At 39.6% G+C, this 27,185-nt stretch overlaps 2 protein-coding genes across 2 annotated transcripts; one reads left to right on the top strand and one right to left on the bottom strand.

The window, feature by feature from the left end:
* Positions 1–1,809: 1,809 nt before the first annotated feature.
* On the bottom strand, positions 1,810–13,451 carry LOC123307681. The gene is made up of 3 exons (XM_044890083.1): positions 13,121–13,451; positions 12,686–12,937; positions 1,810–1,935 (listed from the first exon to the last, which is right to left on the bottom strand). The coding sequence occupies exons 1-3, from the start codon at positions 13,395–13,397 to the stop codon at positions 1,826–1,828; spliced, it is 639 nt and encodes a 212-aa protein (XP_044746018.1). The 5' UTR covers positions 13,398–13,451; the 3' UTR covers positions 1,810–1,825.
* Positions 13,452–20,673: 7,222 nt separating this feature from the next.
* Positions 20,674–26,672, top strand: LOC123307680 (ATP-binding cassette sub-family C member 4-like). The gene is made up of 10 exons (XM_044890082.1): positions 20,674–21,009; positions 21,430–21,601; positions 21,666–21,899; positions 22,422–22,852; positions 23,059–23,215; positions 23,311–24,546; positions 24,618–24,954; positions 25,016–25,166; positions 25,226–25,456; positions 25,735–26,672. The coding sequence occupies exons 2-10, from the start codon at positions 21,525–21,527 to the stop codon at positions 26,631–26,633; spliced, it is 3,753 nt and encodes a 1,250-aa protein (XP_044746017.1). The 5' UTR covers positions 20,674–21,009; positions 21,430–21,524; the 3' UTR covers positions 26,634–26,672.
* Positions 26,673–27,185: the final 513 nt, after the last annotated feature.

Genomic DNA, 27,185 nt, shown 5'->3' with positions numbered 1-27,185 from the left:
TCTTCGGAGCTTTCCTCACAGCTGCACCATCTATAGCTCGACCTTTAGCTATAGAATCCCAATGAACTCTGAGAAGGCTTCAGGCAGGCTATATTGCTTATAGTTCTGTAGGGGGTTACATTTCACTGCGACCTTAAGGTTCATGTGTCCCCTGTGTTCTCACAAGGTCCCTCTATAGCTCGCCGTCCAGCTCTAGAGTTCCAACGAACTCCAGTATCTGAGATGGCTTCAAGGAAACCTCATTCCTCCCATATTTTTCTTGTCCAAGACTCTTCTTGCACAGGCTTTCAATGGCGAGGCATTCTGTAATCTAGAGTTTACTCCTCTTTCCTACAGAATCTACACTCGTCAGTTTCTGAGAAGTTTATTCTCATCATATTCTTTCTAAGGCGATAATGTCCTGCGAGGAGCAACTTATTCTTACTCAGATCCAAATACTCCTCGCATCTTGTAGTTTTACATTCCAGAGGAATTTTTTGGAATGATCCAGGAAGATTTCTCCAGAGTGTTTCTCTTTTGGTCTCTTCCTTCTCCGCAAACTCTTTCCTATAGGTGCATAGGTGGCGTTCGTGCTCTCCTTCTGGCGAGTGTGTTGGTTTCCTCGTGTCCTTTGATTCTAGAGTGATCTGGATCCCAGACTAAAGAGACCTTGTTGTTTTTGCCTATTTTATTGAGTTTCCTTCGGCACTGCCATATCAGGTTTGCTGTTTGCTTCCTTATGTCCTGTGTAGAAGCCAGTGAGGAGTCGTCCTATATTCTTAATGAGATCCAAAGACTTCTTGGACTCTTTGGGATGTTCTATTCCTGGGATCTTCCTTCAGGGTGTTTTTATTTTGCTCTTATCGCACTACTAGCAGTATTACAGTGGTAGACATTTTATATTCACCCTGAGGATGGCTATGATGTAAAAAGTGTGTGATTAGTGCCTTGAAAAACCAAAAAAGTACTGGTGGTGGTGAAACTAATTCCTGAACATACACTGGATCATATTGTCTAACTCATGAATGATTCAGTCTGTTCTGGAATTTTTTCCTAACGTACCTCACACATGATCGACACGGTTTCAGAATCGGTCGATCAACTCAATCTGCTGTTCTGGATTTTGTTCATTCGATTCAGTTTTCGTTGGATAGGGGATTGATTGTAGTGGGCTTGTTCTCCGATCTTTCACGTCCTTTTTACCTGGGTTTCTGTAGGTAAATTGTACAACTTCGTGTTCCAGGACTGGATTGAGGACTATGTGACACACAGAAGTTGTATTAAGGATGTTTTATCTGATGAATATGGGGTTGATCTTGGTGTTCCCCAAGGGTCCGATTTAGGACCACTCCTATTTATACTTTTCATAAATGGCCTTCAACACTATATTAGAATAAAAGTTATTATATTTGTAGGTGATGATACATCGATTCTATCTAAGAATCAGGAGGAACTCACAGAATTATGTATGTCAATCTCTCCTAGAAACCTTCGCCAGTTGATGTGAGATGAATACACTTGTTCCCAATTTAGATCAAACTTAAGTCGAATTTGGATTTATAGTGATGAGCCTTTGAGATGGTCTGGTCATGGATCATATGTCAGCAGAATACTCAGTTCGTCTTTTATGCAATTCGTCGAATAAAGGATTCCCTCCCACATAAGTTAATGGTGGGATGCAACCTTCCTACGAATTAATATATAAGACAGAGATTCACCCCTATTTTTAGGTCTCAGTTCTCAAGAATTCCCTTTTTTTTCGAACATAATGGAAAATGTGATGATCACAAATCAATCCTAACGTAGATAGATAAAGACAAAACTCACATGATTTTCTTAGGTCTTCCTATTTTGTGCTTTTCCTCTTATCTGCTTTCCTCTGGAGGGCCAGCAACTTTTCGAACTTGATGTCAGACGATGGGAAAGTAATGAGCGAGTCTTTTTCCAGATCGAATCCTGCAAGGAAAAACCTTATGAGCAGATGAATTTCAATCCCAAAATTTTCAGGGTGATTTACTGGTTTTTCAGTGTTCTGTCAAATATCTTGTTTATTTCGATAAAACAGCATCGATTCAAGCGCTAGAGGACCACAGCACCTGTGTTATCGATATGTTTGAGAAAAGTAACTCAAAATTGGATATTTCCTATGGATCACCTAAAACGCCGACGAGGGCATCGTTTACAATATGAAATAAACTTTAAAAAATGGCTAGCAAGGATTGGTTTTTAATCCCCAATAAAAATTTAATAGCTCCTTTCAATTATCTACTGTTTTTTTCTTTGGAGAATTAAAAACCAAACGCTCCTAAATCACTCATACATTTTCAATCTGAAAATCGTTTTGATTTCTTTAACGTCCATCGGAAGAACGAAGGCGTTCAGAGCCTCATCGTTTTACATCGATTTCTGAAAAAATTCAGAGCGTCCGCATCTCACAACCGCGGACAATGACGATTACCAACGGATGCTGCAAATTAAAAAGTGCGGAACGGCAGTCAACAGGTAAACCTCACCCGTAGGGGTGTGACACGGGGGAAACGATGGGAATCAATACGAGAGAGTGGGACTAATGCGATTATTTGAATTCGAGGGACGAGCCGGAACAGCGAAAACCCCAATTCCGTACTAATTATCGAAACTGACGAATTATCATGATTGCCCGATCGTTATGTCGATGTTGCAGTCTCATTAAAATCGCAAATTTAACGTAATCAACGTACGTGATGGGTTCTTGATTCGATTATAGTTATTCGCGAATAATGCTCGGCAAATGTTGATGGGGAATTCGAAATGTGGAATAATGGAATTTAGAGTTCGCTAGAGAATGAGTGAAAAAATGGAGAAATATAATGTTCCGCAAAAGTTGGGCAAGTTCTCACTTGTTTTCACCAATTTTTGTAATTTGAGAAATCTGAAAGTCTGAAGCATTATTTTTCACAGTTCCAGGTGGAAATTCATTTTAAGTATTCGTAGTAATAAGTTTTTTTTTCGGGAAATTTAAAAATAAATTTCAGTAATCAGTATGGCCTTCTAGAATATCAACCACAGCGTAACAACAAGTAGCTTTGATGAATTTCTTTCCGGAGTTGCGGTAAAGCAGTCCGAGTTCTTGGGGAGTATTTGGAGGTGGTTGATGAGAATCTGAAGCTTTTTGTAGCTGTTCAATGGTATTAACTCTTGCAGGAAGATGAAGAACGTTTGCATATATTTTTTCGTATGTCAATAAATAGCTTCAAAGAATTGTACGATATGATTGAGAATGACATAGAAGAACAAGTCATAAACTGTCATTCTGGAAATAGAACTGGCAGTCGCTAGCGTTTTAACAGTAGATTATTGAGGTCAAAAGAAACACTTTTTTCTCGTACCATTCTCCAATTCCTCCCTGATAAATAGATATAGCCATTTTAAGTTTTCATAATGACCCTGGAAAACAAAATTATCTTCAGAATTACTAGTTGATATGTGACACTACGTTGTGAATCTTTTAAATAGAATACCCACCCAATTTTTCAAATTACACATATATGGGTCCGGGAAAGTTGAACCCTTTTTCACTCTGAAGCCAACCTTTGAATTTTTTTATATTTATTTCTATTATTCAATTTTCTTTTTTTGAAGCAAACTATTATCTAAGCTCAGTGCGGAAAACTTTGACCAGTGATTATGTGTCCCAACCATAGCATGGGTGAAGTCTCCTGCACTCCCTTTTGGTCTATTCAACAGATGTTTTCTTGAAACTTGTACAACTATTATTAATAAGGCTCCTCGCTTGTGAAACCATATTAATCGACGAAAGCAATAAAACTAAATAACACCACGCACCTATTAAACTTTTCAGGCTGTGTAACAAACAAAAATTATTCAATTTCTTACTGTTCTGATGACGGCTAAAATATAGATGCCACTAGTTGTGTCTTGTTACGAGTATGTCGCAAGCTATTTACGATACCGGTGAAATATTTGAGGTCAACAAACATCAATTTATTCCAAAACGGTGCTTTACGAGAAAATATGGGGAATCCTTTTATTTTACAAAACGTTCAAATATTCACTTCAGGCGTTTTTATGCGCAAACAATCGATGAAGTTGTCGAGGGTGACAACTTGGAATCCCCTGATATTGTTTAACATCGGTGGAACGATCAGCTGCTGCAGTTTCCTGCATCTTAGTTTGAAGAGTTGGGTTCTTTGAATTATTGGTATTTTTATGGCACGTAATGGTCATAATGAGAAAAATGGAAGACGTGGGTGATATCTTGTGTTCGAAGAAGATTATCAGATAAAAGAAAGAGTATATTCCGGAATTCATTTCATTCGATGAAACCATTTATGAGATTGAAGTAAAAATCATGATTTTTCAACAGCCTGTATCTTTTAAACCGAGCCGATTCGGAAAAAATGTTTCAGAAACAAAGTATACTTCATTCACTTTTATTTTAACAGTCGGTTGGCTATGGAAATTTGACACACTTCACTCTGTATAGTACGAAAATGTGGGGTTATGAAGCTTGTCAAAACATTTTTGGGCTTTAAATCAACGCTATGTTGCCCATTCTACGTAAAAGTTTCTCTTATTATGTATTTTATCACAATGTCGAATCTTTTCGGAAAATATGTGACGAACATAATTGTTTAGTTTATACAAACTGATTGAAGGCATACCAAATCCAGTTATTTGCATGGAAAATACAAGATATCAGTATAATATCATAATATCCACTAGCTTGAGGAGAGTTAATGTTCGCTATCTTCTTTGACTTACATCCTTTGTAGATTTCAAAAATATTAACCCGAAGATGAAATGCATATGATGCAGTGGTTGGGAATGCGTATCTCCCGAAGAAATTGACAGATAATTACACGAATGTTAAATTCTTCAACAAAAATCATCTATATAAATAAAAGGAATTAAAGGAAGTTTCAATTCGAGACGAACTTCACCTTTGTACAAAAATTTCACATGAATAAACAAGTAACAGGGCAACTTGCGCGTATTTGTGGCTATTCATCTAAATACGTCGATGTAATAATAATAATTAGGTATTCATTAGTACTTTAAGACATTTACATTGTATAGGACAAGTCAAATGAAAAATAAAAAAATCCATTTTAGGGAACTAATTCTCTGATGACATTTATCGAAAATCCTGTAGTAAACTTTTCGCATTAATTCAGTCAAACATAAAATTCTCAAATGCCACCACTTTTTTGGGTCTCCCAATATAAGGAAATTCTTTATCATCCTCTTCATTCTTTCTGATTGTGGAAATATCTAGCTGAAATATAAGTCGTTTAGATTCAGATGAAACATTATATAAATTCTCTTACATTGAATATGTTCGCTATCGTCTGACGTATTGTGGATTTTAGAATATCAGGGTATAACAATTTGAATGAGCGGACCTGAATTCTAAATAGCACTTCCTGAAACCCTGTCTCTTTTTCCAATCACTTCCGGCATTTTCGTAATAAAAATGGATATTAGTTGTGGCAACGGCGTTATGACATTAACGACATTTCATGAGTGCCAACCTAACTTCGTTCTAGTTACAAAAACTTGAGAAAATTATTTCATGGCCAACCGACTGCTAAAATAAATTTGAATGTATAGGTAGTATAGGTATTTCTTTTGACCTCAGGAATCTACTACTACTACTCTGTACCAGTCAAAGGCTCACTCTGTATTGAAACGTATTGAGACACTGAAAATTCTATGGCAATTGTACGCACAATTTCGGCAGCTAATCGCGACCCATCAAATAATTCCCGCTCTATGCCTCTCACCCCGAATCGACTTATTGTTCTCCTCCCCACCCCCGGAACGAAATGACTCGCATCAGCAGCCCCCGCCCGCCTCGCCGACGCCCCGCGGGCGTCCCTTTGTCCGCCAAATTCAATAAGCCCATTCCGGCTTGCATCAGCGCTCGCCTTACAAACTACGCCGTCCAATTATTGACAAGCCTGTAAATATTTAGACCCTGCCCCCCCCCCCCCCGACTCATAACCTGGGTCTTGTATATTGCAATTAATGCGATGGTAGCTCGCATAAATGAAGCCTGTCAGTTTAGCTAACAAACTCGGGAAGTAACATAATGATCCATTGTTTTGATTTCGGGGAACAGGGTTCGGTTCTTGTAACGGAGAAGTTTCCCCCGGTTATTGGGCCGTGAGGGGGTTCTTCGTTTCGTTTTACAACCCGAGATACGAGGCCTGATGAAGTTATTTGGCTTATGAGCGATTGTAAGGGAGCATATGATCAGTGCTGTGGAAATTACAGCCAATAAAGCAATTTGCACGAGCGAACTGGACTACTGGAAGGTGGACATTGATTGTTGCTCCTCAGGATGTCTTCTTGTACGTGCAGTTCCTCCACCAGGCTGAAAGGACGCCTTCTGGACCATTCTTCATCAGCTTTTAGCTGGAGAGACTTACCCGTGAGACATAAATTGCCACAGCGAGGATTCCCTCTCATCAGAAGAATAGCCTGTGCAGTGTTTTTCATTAAGAACGTCGAAGGAGGTTCGAACAAGCCCCGCAATACTGCCATATACTCGCGCTGTAACGTCTCTACCGCGGTCCCTTTGATGTCGGTCTTTTGAACGGATTAAATTAGCATTACGCCGACAGATAAAGGCGGATTATCCGAAATCCTCAGCTGCCGGATGGAAACTGCCTCAGCCGACGGATTCGCGAATAACCCTAACGACCGAATATTGTGAGTCGAGTCGGGGGAGCCCAGAAAGCTGGGTTTCCTGGAGATGCGGGGTAGCGCATCTCCGGCACCTCTCGCAAACGCTTCGTTAACGCCCGGGCGTGTTACGATAATTTCGACGTGGTGAAACCAAGCAACGTCGATCTAGAGAGATCATTGGTGGTATTCGAGGTCTTTCGATGGGGATACGTGGATTGCAGAGAACGAGATGAGGGATGACACACGCAGACAAACATGTAGATGGTATCGGGTTCCTGCATCCATCAACTGGAAGATTGAATCTTCTCCTAAAAACAGCCGTGAGGAAACATCATTTGGTCACTCAAACACTGACTGACCACTTTTCATTTACCATAAAACTGTGTTCAGGATGTTTCTTCCGTGAATTTCTACTCACAAGCAGAGATCTTAGATACAGTTTCTTTCATAGCGTCTGTAGCTTGATGGTTAGAGCGTCGGCTCAGTATATTGCAACCGCAAGGTACTGAGTTCGATCCCGGGCTAGGGAAGAAATTTGCTAGTCGATAAGGGTACTGGCCACCATTCACTGTTGGATTAAAATTAACAGTGCTGTGCCTAAGGTGGCGTAAGGACGCAGTAACAAAGCCTACACAGAACACAACTGGTTCTCTGAACTTGTACAAGTTCATGGAGCTTCTGAGGGGTACTTCGGTACCTACGGAGAATCAGGATAATGTAGTATAGTATAGAATAGAGTGTGTCAAGAGGAACATCAAACGGCCACACATCTGGACAGCAAGGCCACGCTGAACCTGGATTGCACATCTAGAGTTCTCTGCTTACATGGAAAAGCCAAAAATACTAAGCACTGCGACAGAGTTGTTGTTAAGGTTACTCTCTTATTGATATTGAAAGAAATGAGGAAGCTGATGAACTTGCTGAACTATTGTTAAGAGAACTTCTGCACTTGCACAGGCAGAGAGATTCGTGGTGCCTTGCCCGAGCTGTCTGGGCAGTAGACAGTCTCCTCCAAAACATAAACCTTAGCTTCTTGGGGAAAATCCATAGTTCTACAAGGAGCGACAGCAAATTCAATATCACATTGCTAACCATAGCAGATTCTTAACCTTCTACGACCTTGTATACCTGGATTGAACCATAATTCTTCGAATTTTGACGGTTTTTGAAAGCACTAATCGGTATGACAGAGTAGGTCTTCCTTCTGTCCCAAGCCCCTGTTCAATGATTCGACTCGTGGTAAAACTGTCTCGGAGAGCTAAGTTGTCTGAAGCTTTGATACGCTTTGATGAATTAATGGATGACCACACCAGGTTTTCTCGATATTCGCCATATTTTCACGAGGTATATGCAAGTATAATCAGAACCATGAACCTTCGTAGTATATTTGAGTATTCTAGAAGTAGAACACACAATGTTAATACTTAACTACCTTGCCTGAAGATGCTACGATTCGATGTCATGTTCACCAAGAACCTGAATGACACATCCACTTTGATTTCGTGAATTTCTGGCTGTAATTTTGAGAAATTGACGTCTCGAGCTCTGATCATTACTCCCTCGACTCTTTGAGCTGGCCGCAATGGCAGCTATCGGTCAAACGCAGGGCGTCGAAAACCGCCATCCCCTTCGGCGCGTATTCAATCTGGGAGGGGTCGATAAATCAGCAATTTTGCATGAATAACGTCTGAATCAGCAATAACCGTTCATCGACATGGGGCCTGTACCCAAGCCGGTGTATCGGATAGGAGCAATAACTCCCTTATAGAGTAGTTATTTCGGTTTAAGGGATGAAGGCCCTTGTCTAATGCTGAGAATGAGAGAAAACGAAGGGGTAGTAAGCGAAAAACGAAAGCAGATTTTGATTGCCGGGGTTTCAAAAGAAACGAGATGAAAAGAGCAACGTTTTCAAGATCAGACTTGGTCATAGAGTCTCAAAGCGACAAAAAGATCTCGCTGACCTTAGTCTGAAGAAGACATTCACACGGAATATATTTCTTGGAAAAAATCAGCTTATGGATTTCAAATCAGACTTCTTTTTGTGCCCTTGTGAAGTGAGAAATCTGTTGTCGAATCCTGTCCCTTCTAGAAGGAAATGAACTGGACATTCCTGACATCCTTGGGCATCAGCTTCTACTTCGTCGAACCCTTGAGGGTAATAAGGTCCCACTTGGATCAACGATGGCACTGTGCTGTCCATAGGGTCTAAGGTGGGCATTATGAGACTACGTTTCAATCAGTCCCTCTCATAGGAAAAAACTGTTCCATAGTGCAGGCTGAACTGTATGCTGTTCTTGTCTGCACACTGGAGAATATCCAGAGAGGAAACTTCTGTGTACGCTGTATCAGTATTGAACCACTGAAATGTCTTTCCAAAGAAAGGGCCAACTTATACCTAGAATCTGCACGTGCCAGTTTCTACTAGACCCATTTCTAACAGGTGCTTCTTGGATGGCAATTCCTGTAAGGACCCCAGTAAAGGCTTATAGCCCTATTTTTTCACTTCCATGATGATTAGGAATGATTACAACCATTGAAGAAGTTTTTTTTTCCCTTCTTCTGAAACTCTATCTTGAAGATGCATCATCCTAGACCATAGAAAGATTCCTGACCGATAAACCAAAGTTGTTCGATTTGTTCAAGCACCAGAACAGGAAAACCTGAACTTCTACTACATTCCCTTTGGTGTTCTACAAGTTCTCCGCTCTGTTATACGTATACTTTCATAGATAATCGTTCCAGAAAATATATTTTGGTTCACCTCGCAGAATTTGGCGAACTTATGGGAGATAATGACGTCGCCCATAAAGCAAGGCGCAGTTGCCTTCCGGAACGTTTTAGTGTCCGCATCAGACCGACCAGAGGGGCATTATTCCGCTGTAAATCCGACAAAATAGAGGACGGAATGGGGGATGGGGCGCGGGCGCGGTAGATAAAATTAATGCGATGATCGGCTTAAAAGTTTATTGCGTACGCCGCAGAAAGGGGGAGCAATATTTGCACCGCGCGCCCGACAGACAAGTTCGAATTTACAATTATTAAAGTTTAATTCGTGCAGGTTTTATTCATTTATGCACCGGCGTTTCTGCGAGATTTTTTTTAGTTTCTGTTTCCGACAGTCCTGAAAATTTAGAGTATGGATGGATCTTTTTTGAGGACCGAAGAGAATTTCAAATATAAACTTATGCCTCAACCCCAACATCACTCCCGGAACCACCACTGTACTGAGTTCGATAAAATTTCGAGATTTTTTACAAGAAGAGTTGCTCTTTCATTTGAAACTTCCTCAAGACCGAACAGTTGTGCCAAAATGAATGAAATTCTCAGATATATAACAAGAATAGTTGCTCTTTCAGAATATGTATCATATTTAGATCTACGATAATTTTTTTGTAAGAAAAACTATTCGAACGTTGGCCTTCGAAAATTCCCAAAAAGATGGGTTCAGTCAAAACCTTCTCAAGATCGAACGGTTGGGCCGAAATGGACGAAATTCTCAAATTTGTTAATAAAAGAGTTGCTCTTTCAGAATATGTATCACATTTAGATCTAAGGTTATTTTTCTGGAAGAAAAACTACTCGAAAGTTCCCTTCGAGAAATTCCCAAAAAGATGGGGTCAATTGAAACTTCCTCAAGACCGATCAGTTGTGCCGAAATGAATGAAATTCTCAGATTTATAACTAGAAGAGTTGCTCTTTCAGAATATGTATCACATTTAGATCTACGATAATTTTTCTGGAAGAAAAACTACTTGAACGTTGGCCTTCGAAAATTCCAAAAAAAAAGGGGTCAGTTAAAACTTCCTCAAGATCGAACGGTTGTACCGAGATGGATGAAATTCTCAAATTTGTTACTAGAAGAGTTGCTCTTTCAGAATATGTATAACATTTAGATCTACGATAATTTTTCCGGAAGAAAAACTACTCGCAAGTTGACCTTCGAAACATTCCCAAAAAGATGTGGTCAGTTAAAACTTCCTCAAGACCGAACGGATGTGCCGAGATGAATGAAATTCTCAGATTTAATACTAGAAGAGTTGCTCTTTCAGAATATGTAACACTTAGATCTACGATGATTCTTCTGGGAAATACGCGTGTCGAAAATTGACTACTCCTCCTCACTGGCTTCCTCAAAGGACACTGCTGACCTACTGGGAATAGGTCTAGCAGAAATATCAACTGCTCGTTGAAAGTATTGAAGTTTTCAGTCTATAAATATTATGCGTAACATCTTGATGAACTTATAAAGGTTATAAAAACGTCTCATGGTTCACCGTCAAGCAAATTTTATCGAGTATTTTACGTCCACGTGTGCCAGAAATGCACGGAAATTTCCACGTCCATGGATATTCACGTTCTGGATCAACAATTCGTTCATTCCAAATTGATATTTCTCAACTCGGGCGATGTACCTCGAGAGGAAAATCTCCGCATCCTTCCAGCGAGTCTGCAGTCCCATTAGTTTTCGATTTATACCCTCCGGGCCTCCCTGCATCCCTTTAGCACCATTTATACTCTATTCATGTGAGCCCTAACAAGGAGTAAACACGTACCAAGTTACCCTACAGGAATAATCGTCTACTGCTCTTGTCGCAGAGACACATACAAACACGTGCGCGAGTAAACTTGGAATAATTGATGCTTATTTGTGTAGGGAGAGAGATGAAGGGATAGCAAACGACTTTGCAGACTCCAATAACTGTGAAATATAGTACGGGATTTCGCTGAACGGAGAGGAACCGGTCGAAAAACCTTTGTAAACTTTGAAGCAACGCGTGTTAAGAGGGTTTATTGGAAAAAACAGCAATTCTGGGTATTCACAGGTCTACTTCAGATCAGAACAGGAGTTTCCTCCTCTTTCTCATAGAATCTACAATCATCAGATTCTGATAAGCTCATTCTCAGGCGAGAATGACCTGGTGACCTTTCATTCCTGGAAGATTTGTCCACAGTGTTTTTCTTTTGGTTTCTTCCTTCTCCATCAGAAACTCTTTCCTATAGGTGCAGTTTCCTATACTACAGAAAGGCTTTGGGCCAGTCAGTGTTCCCTGTCTGACCAGTGTGTTGACCTCCTCGAACACAGACTAAAGGGACCTCCATAGGAGGGGAGATTTAACTCCCCCTGTGGTGTTCCGCTAGTGGTTTTGACAGAGATGGATTGACTGCCCACCAATGTCTCAGTTGTCCACATCGTCAGCACCTCACATATCCATTTTATGATGGTACTATTCACTACTAGCCAAGTGCCTCTCTCACAGACACATGTGTTGTGTTGTCAAAGGCTCTAGATGTGTCTAGGAATGCCATTGCGATTTCCTTGTTGCTCAGAGGCTTCTGGATAATTTCAGTCAGCTGATACACAGCCGTCTCGGTTGAGCAACCATCCCTGTATGCATTCTGACGTTCGGTTCTGTACAGAAACTTGTAGAGTATCCTTCGATGCAGTCAGCACTGACTTTTTGATTGAAAAGTTTCACAAAATTACGTATCAGCTACATCCCTATCTCCCAATTTCTCAAAGTTTTCTGTTGGGGGATGAATAATTGTCGGTTGTATCAGAACTCTGCGGTGAAAGCTCGACAACGACCATTCGTGCTGATGTATGGCGGAGTAATGCGTTTTCCTGTGGTCGCAATGCGTTCGTTTGGCCTGACACGCAACACAATAGATCGACCTAATCCGCAGAAACCTTGATCGTGGACAACAATTAGGATCGGACAATGCGTCATCTAGAATCTAGAGGATGGCAGATTACCACCGATCAGAATGCTGCTATTATGTAGCCGGTATAGTGCGCTGAGCACGAAACACCGGATGTCTTTTGTAAGGTTAGATATACCGATGGATTTGGAGAAATAAAAGTTCCTTCCGTTGATTTTATATTGGGGCTTTTCATGCCAGCCATTTGTTTCATGACATTGTTAGATGCTAGATTTCCCAGAAGAAAATCAATTGATATAAAAAAAATCCAGCAATATAGAGTAGATCCCAAGCATGTGAAGATGTGTACTACCTTCTTTGAGAGCTGAAATCATCCGATATCTCAGCAACATATCCATGTTGAAACATTCGTCTTGTTCGATATGCCTTATAGCGTGTTTAATTATTTCACTTGTGGTTGGTTCTTTTTCTATGGGTATTTCTACGTCATCGTCCATGCAGACTATATCGGGTTCCATCATTTCCACGTCGTATTTGCTCCTATTTTCGTATTCTTCTTCCTGTAGATCTTTTGCGTCCAGACAACTCAAGAAATATCTTGTACCTTAAACACCAAACGGTCTATTCAAATACTTTTTTACTACCCATCAAGAAGATGTCATTTCTCCTCATAAGCTCATTTTCATATGGTCAAAATTATTATTGCCTTCAGGATCAGAATATGTATGAGAAATGCAGGAGTGGTACCCAGTTAGATAAAACAGTAACAGTTTCAAACATAAATTACCTTGCATATATGAATCGCAGTCCAGAAGAAACATATAAATAACTTTGGTCGCGTCCATATTGAAGAAAACCTTGTAGGAATATTGATCGTAAACCTTGATGAACTTATTCAGGGAGTACCTGAAGTAGATCTCGTAATGCTTGAGCTTCATCCCCTTGTATAACTTCCTTATGTTCTTCCTGAATTGATTCAGGTTGCTACATTCGCCCTTCAAGATGGAGTTCTCATCTAAAATTTCCCAACACAATCTGCTGATCAGGATTATTTTCAGATACATGTTGAACAGGAATTTTGACGACGCTGGGAATTTTTATGTCATAGATTAACTATGTTTCATGTGGAAACGAATTTGAATTACTTCAGTGTCATAGGGATCATAGAGTTTTGAATGCTTCTCGAAAACTATGAGAGTAGAGGGAAGGAGAACTATCGCTGCTTCGAGACCACAGATTATTTGTCCCCTTAAATATGTACCAATAAGTAGTTCATGTTCTTGCCAATAGCCGCGCTGGCGACCACGGGATGGCGAAATTTTGATTTAAACTAGCTGAAGTTGGCAGAGAGAACTGTCTTCCTGGTGACAGATGATTAGTTAGAATGTTATTATTTTCGATTTTTTATAAGAGGACAACATAAGACCATGGTGAAATGTTGAAGCGTGCGCTAGTGTATGAGTGGTTTGGCATTGGAAAGAAAAAGAGAAGAGATAAAACTTCAGAGTGCATTTTTGAGAGAAAATTGGAAAAACCTTACCTCAAGTATCGACTCGGATACAATTTGGGTGTCAAGAGCACTTTTGCGATGAAGATATCAAAAAAGATGATGGATTCATTATAAACTAAATCGAAATTGTCATCCCTCGTAAGAAGTGGACTCTTCTGAATAAGAATATCTAACCAATAAAACTATATGGTTCAAAACTGGATATAGGTATCATTTTTTTTGATCAGTGATCTCTTTTGAATTTCATTGACTTCGTCATTTATTATGAATGAATAAAACTGAATTCTCATAATGTGAATTGTATTTTATTGCATATAGGTAATTCAGAAAATTTATATTTATTCTTGATTTCGAGAAATGTATTTGAAAAATCATCAGAAAACACTACGATGACACATAACCTAAAACGAAATGAAGGGTCGGTGTAGTTGTAGTTCAGGTACCACCAATTCCGCCACCCTTTACATTCTCTAAGTTATCAAAGACTATACCAGCCTTGTTTGAAATTTATTCGGACGAAGAAAAAAGATTCGTCTAACTCAGTAGATTCTAGATTAGGTCAGAGCTCATCGCCTCTATTAAACGTAAGATAAGGAAAAAACCAGCATCGGCAGCAACCCTGGTGAACCACATCTCCAGGCGTATAATGCAACCGTTATTAATCTTCCAGAATGCTCCCAGCGTTCTTTACCGATACAGACGGCCACGTCGGCAAGATAACTTCCTTATACTTCAGTTTGGTATCGGTTTTTCAGGCTGGCTCCCTTACATAAAATTTTATACCCTCGTCTCCGCCGTTTTTGTTATCTTTCAGCTGTTGTTGTTCTTCTTGAATGAAGCCAAACTTTCAATTAATTTATCAATGTAAGTGCCGACGGTCGTTTCCAGGGTTGGACTTCGGCCGTTCGACCTGAAATTGTTTTCGAAGCCTCCAGGATGTTTTAAGAGGATCTTCGTTGTTGTTCTTTGCGAAATTAATAATTTTCTATGTTGGTAGACTGGAAGTTGCCTTTCTGAAGGGAATATAAGGCAAGAACCGTGGGATACAATGTTTGTCTACCAAAATTTGGAAAGTTTCAGGACAATAATTCACTAACTACTACTAGTGGGAGGAGGCTTTATTAGACCCTTAAAATCCTAAATGTTTCAGATAACGTTATTGCAGAAATACACATCTTTTCAACAAACTGTAGCTGTGGGAGATCATTCTCCAACATCATGGTCCTTTGGCATTCCTCAAACAGAATGAAGGACCATTTATGTGATCTGACTTAATAGTCAGTGAGGTAAGTGTTCCTGATCTATGGTCAATAGGCTTCTTGATCCTGAAGGTTCCACTTCGTACACTAATGGCTCTGAGCTGTCCAGAGGGACAATAGTGGGGATTGTGAGACCTCTCTATCTCCCTTGGACAGGATTGTTCCATGGAGACACCACACATAAGAAAAAGTTAAAGATTCAGTATGATTACGAACAGTATTGAATGATTCAGACATGATACTCATTCATTAATACATATTAGAAAACTTTATTGTCCACTTCATTTGAGTCAGACGTTGATAATAATCAAAGTTTCAGAATTCCCATAACGAGATGGCTTTATTAGCGACAATTTCATCTACATACTTTCTGAACTCTGTTAATTTCGCTTCAACTCCTGCGTAGACTTGACAACGAACCATATTCAAACCTCACACTGGTTGAGATCCCTTTGATTCCGGACCTGCACGAAGACCGCACTTTATTCTTTAATCATCGCAGTAAGAACCCGGTTCAGATTCCAGGATAGCCTCGTTCTTGTAGGGTAAAGGACAATATCTATTCTCCGGACTGACATGCACACAACATATTAATTCTGACCTTTTTACTATCATCAATCTCCTGCTTTTTGCAGGTTGGGAAGCTGGTGAAAACGATGGGTTCTGATATTGAGGCCAAGGAGGCTCTCTGAGTGATCTATCAATTGGTTTCATTACAGGTACGAATGAGATTCATTATCGATGGAATGACTGGTTGGTGTCTGCTGATTCCTGATTCGAAATTAGGGATTTTGTGTTCCCAAATAAAAAAAAAACTTCATGTTCCATCCAGAATTCTATTCTGCTCCACAAGAGTTAGGGATATCGTATTCAAACGTTTTTAAAAGTTGTAATCTTCGAGAAAATCGCTGTAAAATCATTTAAAACTCAATAACAACTTGAATCGATCCGATGAAAATCAGTATGAGACATTTCGTCAATCTGGTCGCCATTTTTCTGAAGTTTGCTTCTCTGCAATACTCTGCATATTATGCTTCATGAATATTCTTATTTTGAAATGAAGCCGGTTTATCAACGGCTTCGATTCGAAACGAGTTTTCTGAAAATGCCAAGACGTAAATTAACAAACGCTGAGGCTGATAGGGCTATCGGAATGCTACAGGGTGGCATAACTCAGGTTGTTGTAGCGGAAGGCTCCAAGTCAGCCGAAGTGTGATATCTCGACTTTGGAATAGGTTCAAGGAGACAGGTTTCGTGTTGGAAAGACCAAGGCTAGGTGGGCGACGAAAAACAACACCTGCTCAGGATCGTTTCATCACCGTTTCGGCGAGAAGAAACCCTACATCTACGTGTAGAATGCTACGGAATACTCTTCAAAATGCAGATGGGGTCCAAGTTTCCATCGAAACCATCAGACGACGTTTGAGAAAGGTGAATCTAGGTTCTAGACGTCCATTAAGAGGAGTTCCATTAACACGTGACCATAAGCGTCAAAGATTGGAATGGGCAAGGCAGCATATCAATTGGAACGATCAATGGCGTAGTGTCCTTTTCACTGATGAATCCAGATATGGACGATTTTCAGATTCTCGAAGAATAAGGGTATGGACAATCCCACGCATACCCCGTAATCGTCGCTATGTCCAAGAAGTCCATCCATTCCGAGTGGGTAGTGTTATGGTACGGGCCGGGATATGTTTCAACAGGCGCACAGATCTACACATTTGTCCTGGGAATATGACCGCCTTACACTATAGGGAGCATATCATTGACAATGTTGTGCCAAATTTTCACGCTGCTATTGGTGAAACTTTTCAATTTCTAGACGATAACGTTAGACCGCACCGTTCAGCCATAGTTGAGAATGCGCGCGAGGAGCTTGGTATTCCATTTACCAATACCTCCGCACTCACCAGATTTGAATTGCATAGAACATGCATGGGATATGCTCCAAAGAAGATAAGATAATCATCAACCTACCCCAGAATCCTTAAATGATCTGAGAGAGCTTCTGCTCCGTTTATGGAACCAAATTCCTCAAGGAATGTTCAACAACCTTGTGTCCAGTATGCAAAGAAGATATCAAGCTGTTATTGATGCCCTTGGAGGCCATACATTGTATTGATTGATAGTCGTAAAATGCTTGAATTCTCTGGGAATAAAATTTCGTTATTTTGCTCGATTCTTCTTAACCACCCTGTAAACGCTGCAGACCTACAGGCTAAAATTAATTTGCAGCTTGAAATCATATTAATAAGAATTTTCATTTCAAAAATCTTATTTTAACCATATTTTTGTGCAATTTAAGTCAATATCCCTAACTCATGTGGAGCAGTTTATTTGCAACTACTGTTTGTTACTACTGTTGGGATTTTCTTGTTCGAATTTCAATTATCTATTATATTAACCCAGTTCATTCATCTCGAACGTATTTGATGAAGATTCTGATTGGAATATCTCTGATAGAGTCAGATTATCTATGGAAGATCTTGGCTCCTTCATCAGTAGCAGATATAACAATGAAACAATGTATGAATATCTACCATCAAGGGCTGAAACTGATTCAATTCATATTTGCATTTTTCTCGGGAAATCTCTTATATTAGCGCGATTTCCATATTTGCTTTTGGTTATTTGCAGCTTAGCAGTACGTGTATTTCAATCCAGAGATCTAGGTATCACAGTCGGGCAAAGCTGCCGAGCTTTGTGGACAGAAGCCAGACTATTATCAACAGTCCGTTAATATCACCAAAATCCATTAGAACGTCACCCGCTTTGTGGTCCGTTTGACTGAGAACAGATTGTTATCCTGTTACATCGAGATGAAATATCATGTCCAATCTCGCTCAGGATTCTGAACGAGGGTAGAAAGCTTGATGATTATTACTCGGGACATTATACCTCGCCCGTAGATTAATCATAAACGAAATGCGATTCCTTGTGAGAGTTTTTCTCATCATTGAAAAATGTTTCTGGTTTTCTTTTTGTGTCATGCCGAATGGGAATTTTGACTGGGCTCTTATAGACTGATTACGCGATTTGACTGATGTTGGAATGCCAATTTTCTCTTTAGTCTTGGTCAGTTATGGATGGTAAAGTGTTTCATGTCAGGAGACGATGTATATATTGATTGTAGATTTTAAGGGGAGCGACCTTAGGGTCTATGGTACATCCATCAGTGCTGTTTTAGTTGTTTACAGCTTGTCGTCCAGTTCTAGAGTTCCAGACATCTGAGATAGTTTCAAGAACTTCTCTCCACAGAATCTGACACATTTTGGTCTATTGAGAGGAGTTAGTGTTCCTGTCAAGTGTGAAATGAAAACGTTTCTCTTGATTTCTGAGTGACCATTGACCGAGACTGAACAGATCTTGTTATTCTTGCCTATAACTTCGAGTTTTTCTATAGTCCTATAGTATCTTAAACATGAGAGTTCAGTTCTTTGATCGCAACATGTTTAATATTTGATGGTTTCTTTCGAGGATATTAGTAGAGGAAATGATTTTCTGATGCTTGTTTTCAATCATTTAGTCATTGAGAAGATTCGGTGATAGGATGTATACTCTATTCAGATTTCTTTTAGCAGTCGCTTGGCCATGAAATAATTTCCTCATGTTTTTGTAACTTAACGGAGTAATAATTGGCACTCATGAAATGTCGTTAATGTCATAACGCAGTTGCCACAACTAATATCAATTTTTATTACGAAAATGCCGAAAGTGATTGAAAAAAGTGACAGGGTTTCAGGAAGTGCTATTTAGAATTCAGGTCCGCTCATTCAAATAGTTATACCCTGATACTCTAAAATCCACAATACGTCAGATGGTAGCGAACATATTCAATGTAAGAGAATTTATATAATGTTTCATCTGAATCTAAACGACTTATGTTTCAGCTGAATATTTCCACAATCAGAAAGATTGTGAATGAAGAGGATGACGAAGAATTTCCTTCTATTGGGAGACCCAAAAAAGTGGTGGCATTTGAAAATTTTATGTTTGAGTGAATCAATGCGAAAAGTTTACTACAGGATTTTCGATTAATGTCATCGTAGAATAAGTTCCCGAAAATTGATTTTTCTATTTTTGATTTGACTCGTCCTATCTATACATTGTAAATGTCTTTAGTTACCAATAAATACCTAATTATTATTATTATACCAATGTATTAAGATGAACAGCCACAAATACGCGCCAGTTATCCTGTTAATTGTTTATTCATGTGAAATTTTTGTTCAATGGTGAAGTTCATCTTGACTTGAAACTTCCTTTAATTCTTTTTACTTACATTGATGCAAGATTATTTTTGTTGAAGAATTTAATATTCTTGTAATTATCTCTTAATTCCTTAGGGAGATACCCATTCCCAACTACTGCATCATATGCATTTCATCTTCGGGTTAATATTTTTGAAATCTACAACTGATGTAACGTATTAAAAGTTTAGCCAAAGAAGATAACGAACATTAACTCTCCTCAAGTTAGTGCATATTATGATATTATACTGATCTCTTGTATTTTCCATGCAAATAACTGGATTTGGTATGCCTTCAATCAGTTTGTATAAACTTCAATTATGTTCGTCACATATTTTCCGAAGAGATTCGACATTGTGATAAAATACGTAATAACAGAAACTTTTACGTAGAACGGGCAGCATGGCGTTGATTTAAAACCCAAAAATGTTTTGACAATCTTCATAACTCCACATTTTCGTACCATAGACATAGAGACATGGACTGTGCCTTCCCTTTATATCTATGCATGACATACGGTCAAAAAAAAGTGACAGAGAGAAAAACACGTCGGGAATGCAGTTGTCTTTTTCTAGAATTTTGATTGGTCTACACTCACCTCTATGTGAACAAAAAAGAGAAAGGTAATGTCCCGACGAGCTTATCTCTCTTTCTAATAAATAGCCAATTTCATGCTGGCATTGCTCAGTCCATGTCTCTATGTCTATGTTTCGTACTATACAGAGTGAAATGTGTCAAATTTCCATGGCCAACCGAGTGCTAAAATAAAAGTGAATGGAGTATACTTGGTCTAAGGCTGTCTGACTCTTTCTCTGGATCTATAACAAGATGACCAGGTGTGAAACCTGCAGAATGATCTTCCCTGCCTTTCTTGTAGTTGGGCAGGTTCTCATAGCTCCAGTGAGTAGAAAACGTTAGTCTTCTATTTTTTTTTCTGGAAGGTGGCTAACATAGGTACATGCCAGTTCGATCTTTCTGTTTTCTGCTGAGTAAAAGTCAGTTGAATCGTATTTACCAACTGAGGAACTAAGTAGGTACCCAGAAATGCGTATTCGAAGACAGTCTTGACAAGAATCATTACTCAGTTCCCTCTCGTTCTATCGATATCTTGTTCAAAGAAGGAATATCTCCGACTTATCTGTTCAAGCCGAAATGTTACTAATAGTGATAGTGGATTCAAGGCACCTCTGTATTTTAGCACCTACTCTGACGGCCACTGACTACATAAATGGCCCCATCCTGTTTAAGTCGCTCAATCCAAAACAAACGTAACACATGAGCGGTGTACTTAACAAAATTTAATCCGAGTAATTGTTGTACATCTTATCTTCTTTGTTGCCTTATTGAAGATCTCGCATGACCGACGTTTTCGTGAACGACGGCGAACGATTTTCGCCAATACGTTTTCGAATTTTTTTAACGCCGTTCCAAACCGCTGTTTTTCCTTGAGTGATAGTTGTGGAGGTGCTTTATAGGATGATTAGTTGGGAAGGTTAGGCCTCTGGATAATTGGAGACTTTAAACTGGTGTTCAGGGCTGTTTCTTGTAGTGGATTGAATGTCCAGGCCAATGAGGTATTGTGCGATATTCTGGTGCCACTGAAACAAGCGGTTGGTGGATTTTTGTGTATTTGGAGCTCAGGAAAACCGTCCAGGTATGAACTGTATATTAATCTTAATCTCAATTAAGTCTAAGTAAAAAGTTGTTTGAATTATATTCAATTTGATCCCGAATTCATTGTTTGGCTTTCCTATATTCCAATTGAGAATGAAATTTAGATTTTCTTTATTACTAATACACGTGTCAGTGGTTCAATGAAAAATCATAGCTGTATTAACCTCAATCATGTGATATCTTAAAATTTCATTCACAAAAACTGAGTGAATCCAAGCAAAAAGCTAGGAGGATCATTTTCAAACTGGATTTATTGATTTATGTATTAAAAAAAGCATGGATGATAGGGGCTCTATTTTCAAAATCAAATTGAGAATCGAAACAATATCATATAGATTAAGAGGATGTTGAAATAGGCTCATAAGTAATACCTAAAGCTCCGACATTCCTTCTGTTACAGATAGCGTATGTATTACTGATAGCGTGAGAGCTATTTTATGATGATTATCAGATATAAACTTCCTCATTACAATACTGGTAGAAAATAAGGCAGCCATGGATTCAGGAATATTCATCAAACGAAGGAGGAATCCCAAGGAAAATGCCAACACTCTTAGCCTTATAACATTTTTGTGAGTAACAATTTGTTAGTCGCAGACGTTGTATATCCTTCATGACGTTCTGTGATTTTTTCAGTTACATAAACAAAATCCTCAGCATCGGGGAGAAGGAGGATATAGAAGAGGATCATTTGTTCTATGTTCATCGTAAACTCAGGTCGAAACATTTGGGTAATAAACTGGAGAGGATTGCCGAACGTTTGAAGAATAAAGAGAAGCATTTGTCGACGATGAAGCTACTCGTCTGGTTCTGTGCCAAAAAATATATCTACCTCAGCATAATGCAGCTGATTGTCATGGCTGTTTATGTGTAAGAAACTTCTGTCACAATGAGATGCATGTTTGAGAAAATATTCGGATTCGAATTCGCTGTTTGACAACAAGCTTAAACATGAATGGCTGAATATTTTCTGTGGAACTAGTCTGCGAGAGACCATAGATTGACGAAGACATGTTTATGGCCGAATATGCAGAATTTCTGTTCGCTGTAACTAGATTGAATTGTTCAAATTTTAAGCCTTAGTATAACCTTCGTTTCCTGAGCAGTACTTCAATAAAGTGCTCTAATTCTCAGGGAAACATGACAGACGGTAGTTTAATGTTTCACTTACGTTTCCCAGTGTTTGCTTGAATTTTCAAATTTGTTGCCATTAAGTGAATTACTCTCATCATTTCCGTTGTACAAACATAGTAGGTTGCTTGTCTCAATTCTAACAATTCCATGTTAGGCTGAATGAAATACTCCCACATGTTTCCACATTTGAATGAAGAACTGTTTGATATACAACCATCATAACCCTTCTCAAACTCTTGCATGTCTAATTTCCTGCAGGGTCGTCAGTCCGCTTCTGCTGGGCAAGTTTGTCCTCTTTTTCTCTCCGAATCAGACCGAAGTCAACTGGAACGGCGCCTGTTTCTTCGGCGTCTCCTACGTGGCTCTCTCCATTATCCACTACGTTTACGAGCAAAACTACGCCATGATCAAAGAGGAGCTCAGGATAGAGTTTCAGACCGCCCTATGCTCTTTAGTCTATAGGAAATCCCTGAGACTGTCTCAAAAAGCCCTGTCTGACATCACCATCGGGAAGATTGTGTCCTTGATATCGAAGGACATCAACGTCTTCGGGTACATCATCAGCTTTGGAAGCGATTGGTGCGTGGGGGTCATACAGATCATGATCATAGTATATCTGTTTTATGTGAGGACAGGTGCTGCCACTTTCGTCGGATTTGCGATGCTATTCACCACTCTTCCGATACAAGGTAAATATTCAGAAAAATTCAGCTGCCATCATCTTGATTATCATTTAAAATATTCAGAATCTATAATTGATTCCAACATACAGGTTCAAAATAAAACATATCACAGACTGAATCGAATCTTATAAATGATTCTCTAAAGATTCTTAAAGAACTTTCCATAAACCACTAGATGAGGATACTTCTACTAATGTATAATGTTATTTCAGTATATATTGCAAGGGTAATAAAAGTTAAACGCACCTACAGCAACAAAAAATCCGATGAACGTTTACAACTCACACAAGAAATACTGGCCTCAATAAGGATCATCAAGATGTACACTTGGGAGAAATTTTTTTGCAAAAGGATAACAGCAGCAAGAAGGTGAGCTATTTATATGAGGAATCATAAACCTATTCAAGAATATGACAGGATTGTTTCATATAAATGCTGAAAAACTTCTATTCCTTATGTTTCAGGGAGGAAATGAAGAAGTTAAGGCAGGTCCTGATCTTCAAGGACGTATCCTTCCTACTCGGAAAATTCGTATCAGTCCTCTCCTTCTACATGCTCATATCTTCCTACGTCTGGATGGGCAACACCCTGTCGGCAGAACTAGTATTCTACCTGTACTCCTCCTACGACCATCTCGAAGAAACCATAATCCGAGTCTTACCAATCTCAATCAGCCAAGTGGGCGAGACCATAGCCTCACTCGAGAGGTATGACGCCTTCTTCAACGCCCAAGAAACCACCGGCAACGAAGCAACATCCATCATCAAGAACCCCAAAACACCGAAGATCATCTTCTACAACGTTGACGTCGAGATCCAAGGCAACCACGTTTTGAACAACATCAAGTTGGAGATGGAACCCGGATTGAACGTCATCGTGGGTCACGTGGGAAGCGGAAAGTCCATATTGTTAAAGACCATACTGAAGGAGTACGAAGTTTCTAGAGGGTCACTGTTTGTGGAAGGCAAAACCAGCTACGCGTCTCAATTCCCGTGGTTGTTTCCGTCCACGATCAAGCAGAACATTCTGTTCGGTGAGAAATACGAGGAGGAGAAATATAACAGAATTTTGGATATCTGCGCTTTGGACTTCGACTTGAAACTGTTGGAGTTTGGTGATAAGACGATCATTGGAGATTGTGGGATTAATCTGAGCAAAGGTCAACAAGCTAGGGTGAACTTGGCCAGAGCTCTTTATAAAGAGAGTGATATTTATTTGTTGGACGACTGTTTGTCTTCCCTGGACCCCAACGTTAGGCGACATATTTTCACCTCCCTGAAACTCTACCTCCAAGGAAGGATCTGCGTCTTAGCAACGCACCATAAGAGATTCATCGAAGAAGCTGACAACGTGATCGTGATGCATGCTGGCACTGTAACCTACAGTGGTAATTTACGCTCAATTCCTCAAGAAGTCCTGAAGATCAACAACAGAAGATTATCGAGCAACAGGAATTCCACCTACAGTGTTATATGCAACGGCACTACGAGTGATAAGGATGAAGAAAGTGAGCTTCTGGAAATTGAGGACCGAAGAATCAACATATACCACGAAAACAAGAATTCTGGTAAGGTTCCCATCGATGTTTACCAGAAATATATACTATTCGGTGGTGGATACCTCTTCTACGGTGTCATTGTTATCTTGCTGATCTCTGGAGGCAGTGCTATGACTTATGGAAAGGAGCTTCTTAGCCAATGGTGGGTATTCAAACGCTCAAAGACGATTGAGCAACTCCTTTACCATTACCAATACAACAAATATTTTTCAGGGTTGATATGGACGAGCACCTGAATGTCCTATCAAAAAACAGTAGCAGGAGTACCGAGGAACTGGATACTCTCACCAATAAGAGAGCTGTGGCTTTCAACGTGTACACAACAATCACCATCGTTGGCTCAGCGTTCTGGTTGATGTCCCTGGTTATACATTTCTATTTTGCCAGTAAGATTTCAATGAGACTCCACAAGTCTATGATCGAATCGGTCCTTGGTTCCACTATGGAATTCTTTGACACAAATCTGATTGGAAACATACTCAACAGATTCTCCAAGGATGTTTACTACATAGACGAGGAACTGGTGTATTCAACGAATGATTTCATAATGGTAGGCTGAACATACATATCCTAATACTGCCCAATTATTTCTTATCCAATTTCCATTCCAGATTTTCGTTACAGTAGTATCTACTGCAACTTTAATCTCATCCATCAGCGACGTTTTTCTTGTATCGTCCATAGTGTTCATCGTTCTCTTCGTTTTGCTCGGACATGTTCTACTTCCTGTTGGTAGAAATCTGAGGCGCCTAAATAGTTCAAGTAAGATTGAAGATTCGATATTTATTGTTGACCTCGATTGAATTCCTATGTTCCAACAGCGAGGAGTCCGATGGTGGGCCACCTGAATGCGACCCTGGAAGGAATTGCTACAGTGAGGGCTTGGAGAAACCATCAAATCTTGAAAGACGAGTTCGACAGCCATCAGGATCTCTTCACTTCGGCGCACCATACAATGTTCATTTTTACGACAGGTTTTTCTCTGATCCTCAAGATGGTATCATCTATTTTCATGGCTATCATCGTGGGGAATTTTCTTTTCGTTAAGCCAGGTACAGACAAAGAGCTCGAAGTGAGATTTTTCGACAATTTATGTACATTAGACTTGTTCAGCTCTTCTTATACGTCTATTGAACTTTTAGAAAAAGCATCCCTCTGAAAGTAGGGGATATAACCATGATAAACTGATAGAACTGTAAAATACCGGTAGTAATATTACGATGATTTGTGTATGGATGTTTCGTGTAGAAACAACTTTAGCTTTATATTTGTTTATGACCAAAAATTCTAAGTGTTTTCATTCAAATTTATTCCTATGTAACTCTTTCAGATGCTGCAGGAAAAGTGGGGCTCTCTCTTACCCAAGTTTCTGTATTAACTTACTGCTTAGAATCCTGCCTAACCCACTGGGTGCAACTTGAGAGTGAGATGACGTGTTTCGAAAGAGCCCTAGAATATACCGACATAAAGCAAGAACCCAAAAACGGCCATCTGGTCGAAAAATGGCCTTTCACCCCCACTATAGAATTCCGCAAAGTCTGCCTGTCGTACGGACAAAAAGGCAAGAATGTACTTAAAGACGTCAGTTTTCGCATTGAACGAAAAGAAAGAGCAGCCATAGTAGGTAGAACAGGGGCTGGCAAGTCCTCAATCATCGTGGCATTATTCAGAATGTATCCCATTGAGGGTAGCATCTTCATAGATTCCATGGATACTCAAACCCTCCAGCTGGAGAAACTCAGAGAAAACTTAACCATCATTCCCCAGGATCCGATACTGTTCACAGGTTCCATGAGATCAAATTTAGACCCATACGAAAGGTACACGGACTCCGAGATTTGGAAGGCAGTCAGGGAGGTTAATCTGGACCAGCACGTCACCGATTTGGAGTACGTGGTCAGGGATTGCGGAGCTCATTTGAGCATCGGTCAGAGGCAGCTCATCTGCATCGCCAGGGCGTTGTTGGACAAGCACAAGATCATCATATTGGATGAGGCTACGGCCAACATGGACGAGGAAATGGAGGCTTTGATACACGATACCATCGAGAAACATTTCCGGGAGTGTACAGTGATATCGATTTCCCATAGACTGAGACACGTGTTACATTACGATAAGGTGTTGGTGATGGAGGAGGGGGAATTGGTGGAATTTGGAAGCCCGAAGGAGTTACTCAAAAATCAGAACGGTGTTTTTTACAGTATGGCGCAGAAAGCGCATCTAGTGTAGTTCTTACGATGGACCTGAATAAATTATTTTCTCGTAGTATTTTAGTCTTTTATTTTGAATGGTTAGATCAGGGTAGGGTAGGGTAGGTTAGGCTTAGAGAGGTTAGGTTATGGTGGGCAAGGTTAGGTGGGGTAGATTAGGTAAGGGTAGGTTCGGTTAGGTTTGGTTTAAGTAGGTTAGGTTATGGTAGGTTTGGCTTAGATAGGTTAGGTTAGGTTAGGCTTAGATAGGTTAGGTTATGGTGGGCAAGGTTATGTATGGTAGATTAGGTAAGGATAGGTTATCTCCTGATTCAGAATCCATTTATTCAGTTCAGGGATTTTGTTCATGTTTTAAAGAGAACCTTGTATAGTGACGATAAAAATTTCAATCGAATGGAGCTTAGTACACAAGTTTATCTTGCTTAGGGTAATTTTTTTCAAGGAATGCTAGAGTGATATTTAATTTAACTTTCAGATGAATTTCTAGACTACAACACTGACGTTATTTGTTCAATATATTCTATCATGTTGCAATTTTTGTAAGTAATGAATATGGTGAACGATGGTTGGT

This window comes from Coccinella septempunctata, chromosome 2 (genome assembly GCF_907165205.1).
Source record: "Coccinella septempunctata chromosome 2, icCocSept1.1, whole genome shotgun sequence".
NCBI lineage: Eukaryota > Metazoa > Arthropoda > Insecta > Coleoptera > Coccinellidae > Coccinella > Coccinella septempunctata.
This window is presented reverse-complemented; position numbering and strand designations above follow the sequence as displayed.

Bases quoted from the DNA above. Each gene is read 5' to 3' on its own strand.
- LOC123307681 (XM_044890083.1), bottom strand. From the start codon at position 13,397: ATGTATCTGAAAATAATCCTGATCAGCAGATTGTGTTGGGAAATTTTA. The intron at 12,938-13,120 runs GTAATTTATGTT...TTGGTGTTTAAG, and splicing joins CTGCGATTCATATATGCAAG to GTACAAGATATTTCTTGAGT. The intron at 1,936-12,685 runs GTAGTACACATC...TTTTCCTTGCAG, and splicing joins GATTTCAGCTCTCAAAGAAG to GATTCGATCTGGAAAAAGAC.
- LOC123307680 (XM_044890082.1), top strand. From the start codon at position 21,525: ATGGATTCAGGAATATTCATCAAACGAAGGAGGAATCCCAAGGAAAAT. The intron at 22,853-23,058 runs GTAAATATTCAG...ATGTTATTTCAG, and splicing joins CACCACTCTTCCGATACAAG to TATATATTGCAAGGGTAATA. The intron at 23,216-23,310 runs GTGAGCTATTTA...CTTATGTTTCAG, and splicing joins AGGATAACAGCAGCAAGAAG to GGAGGAAATGAAGAAGTTAA.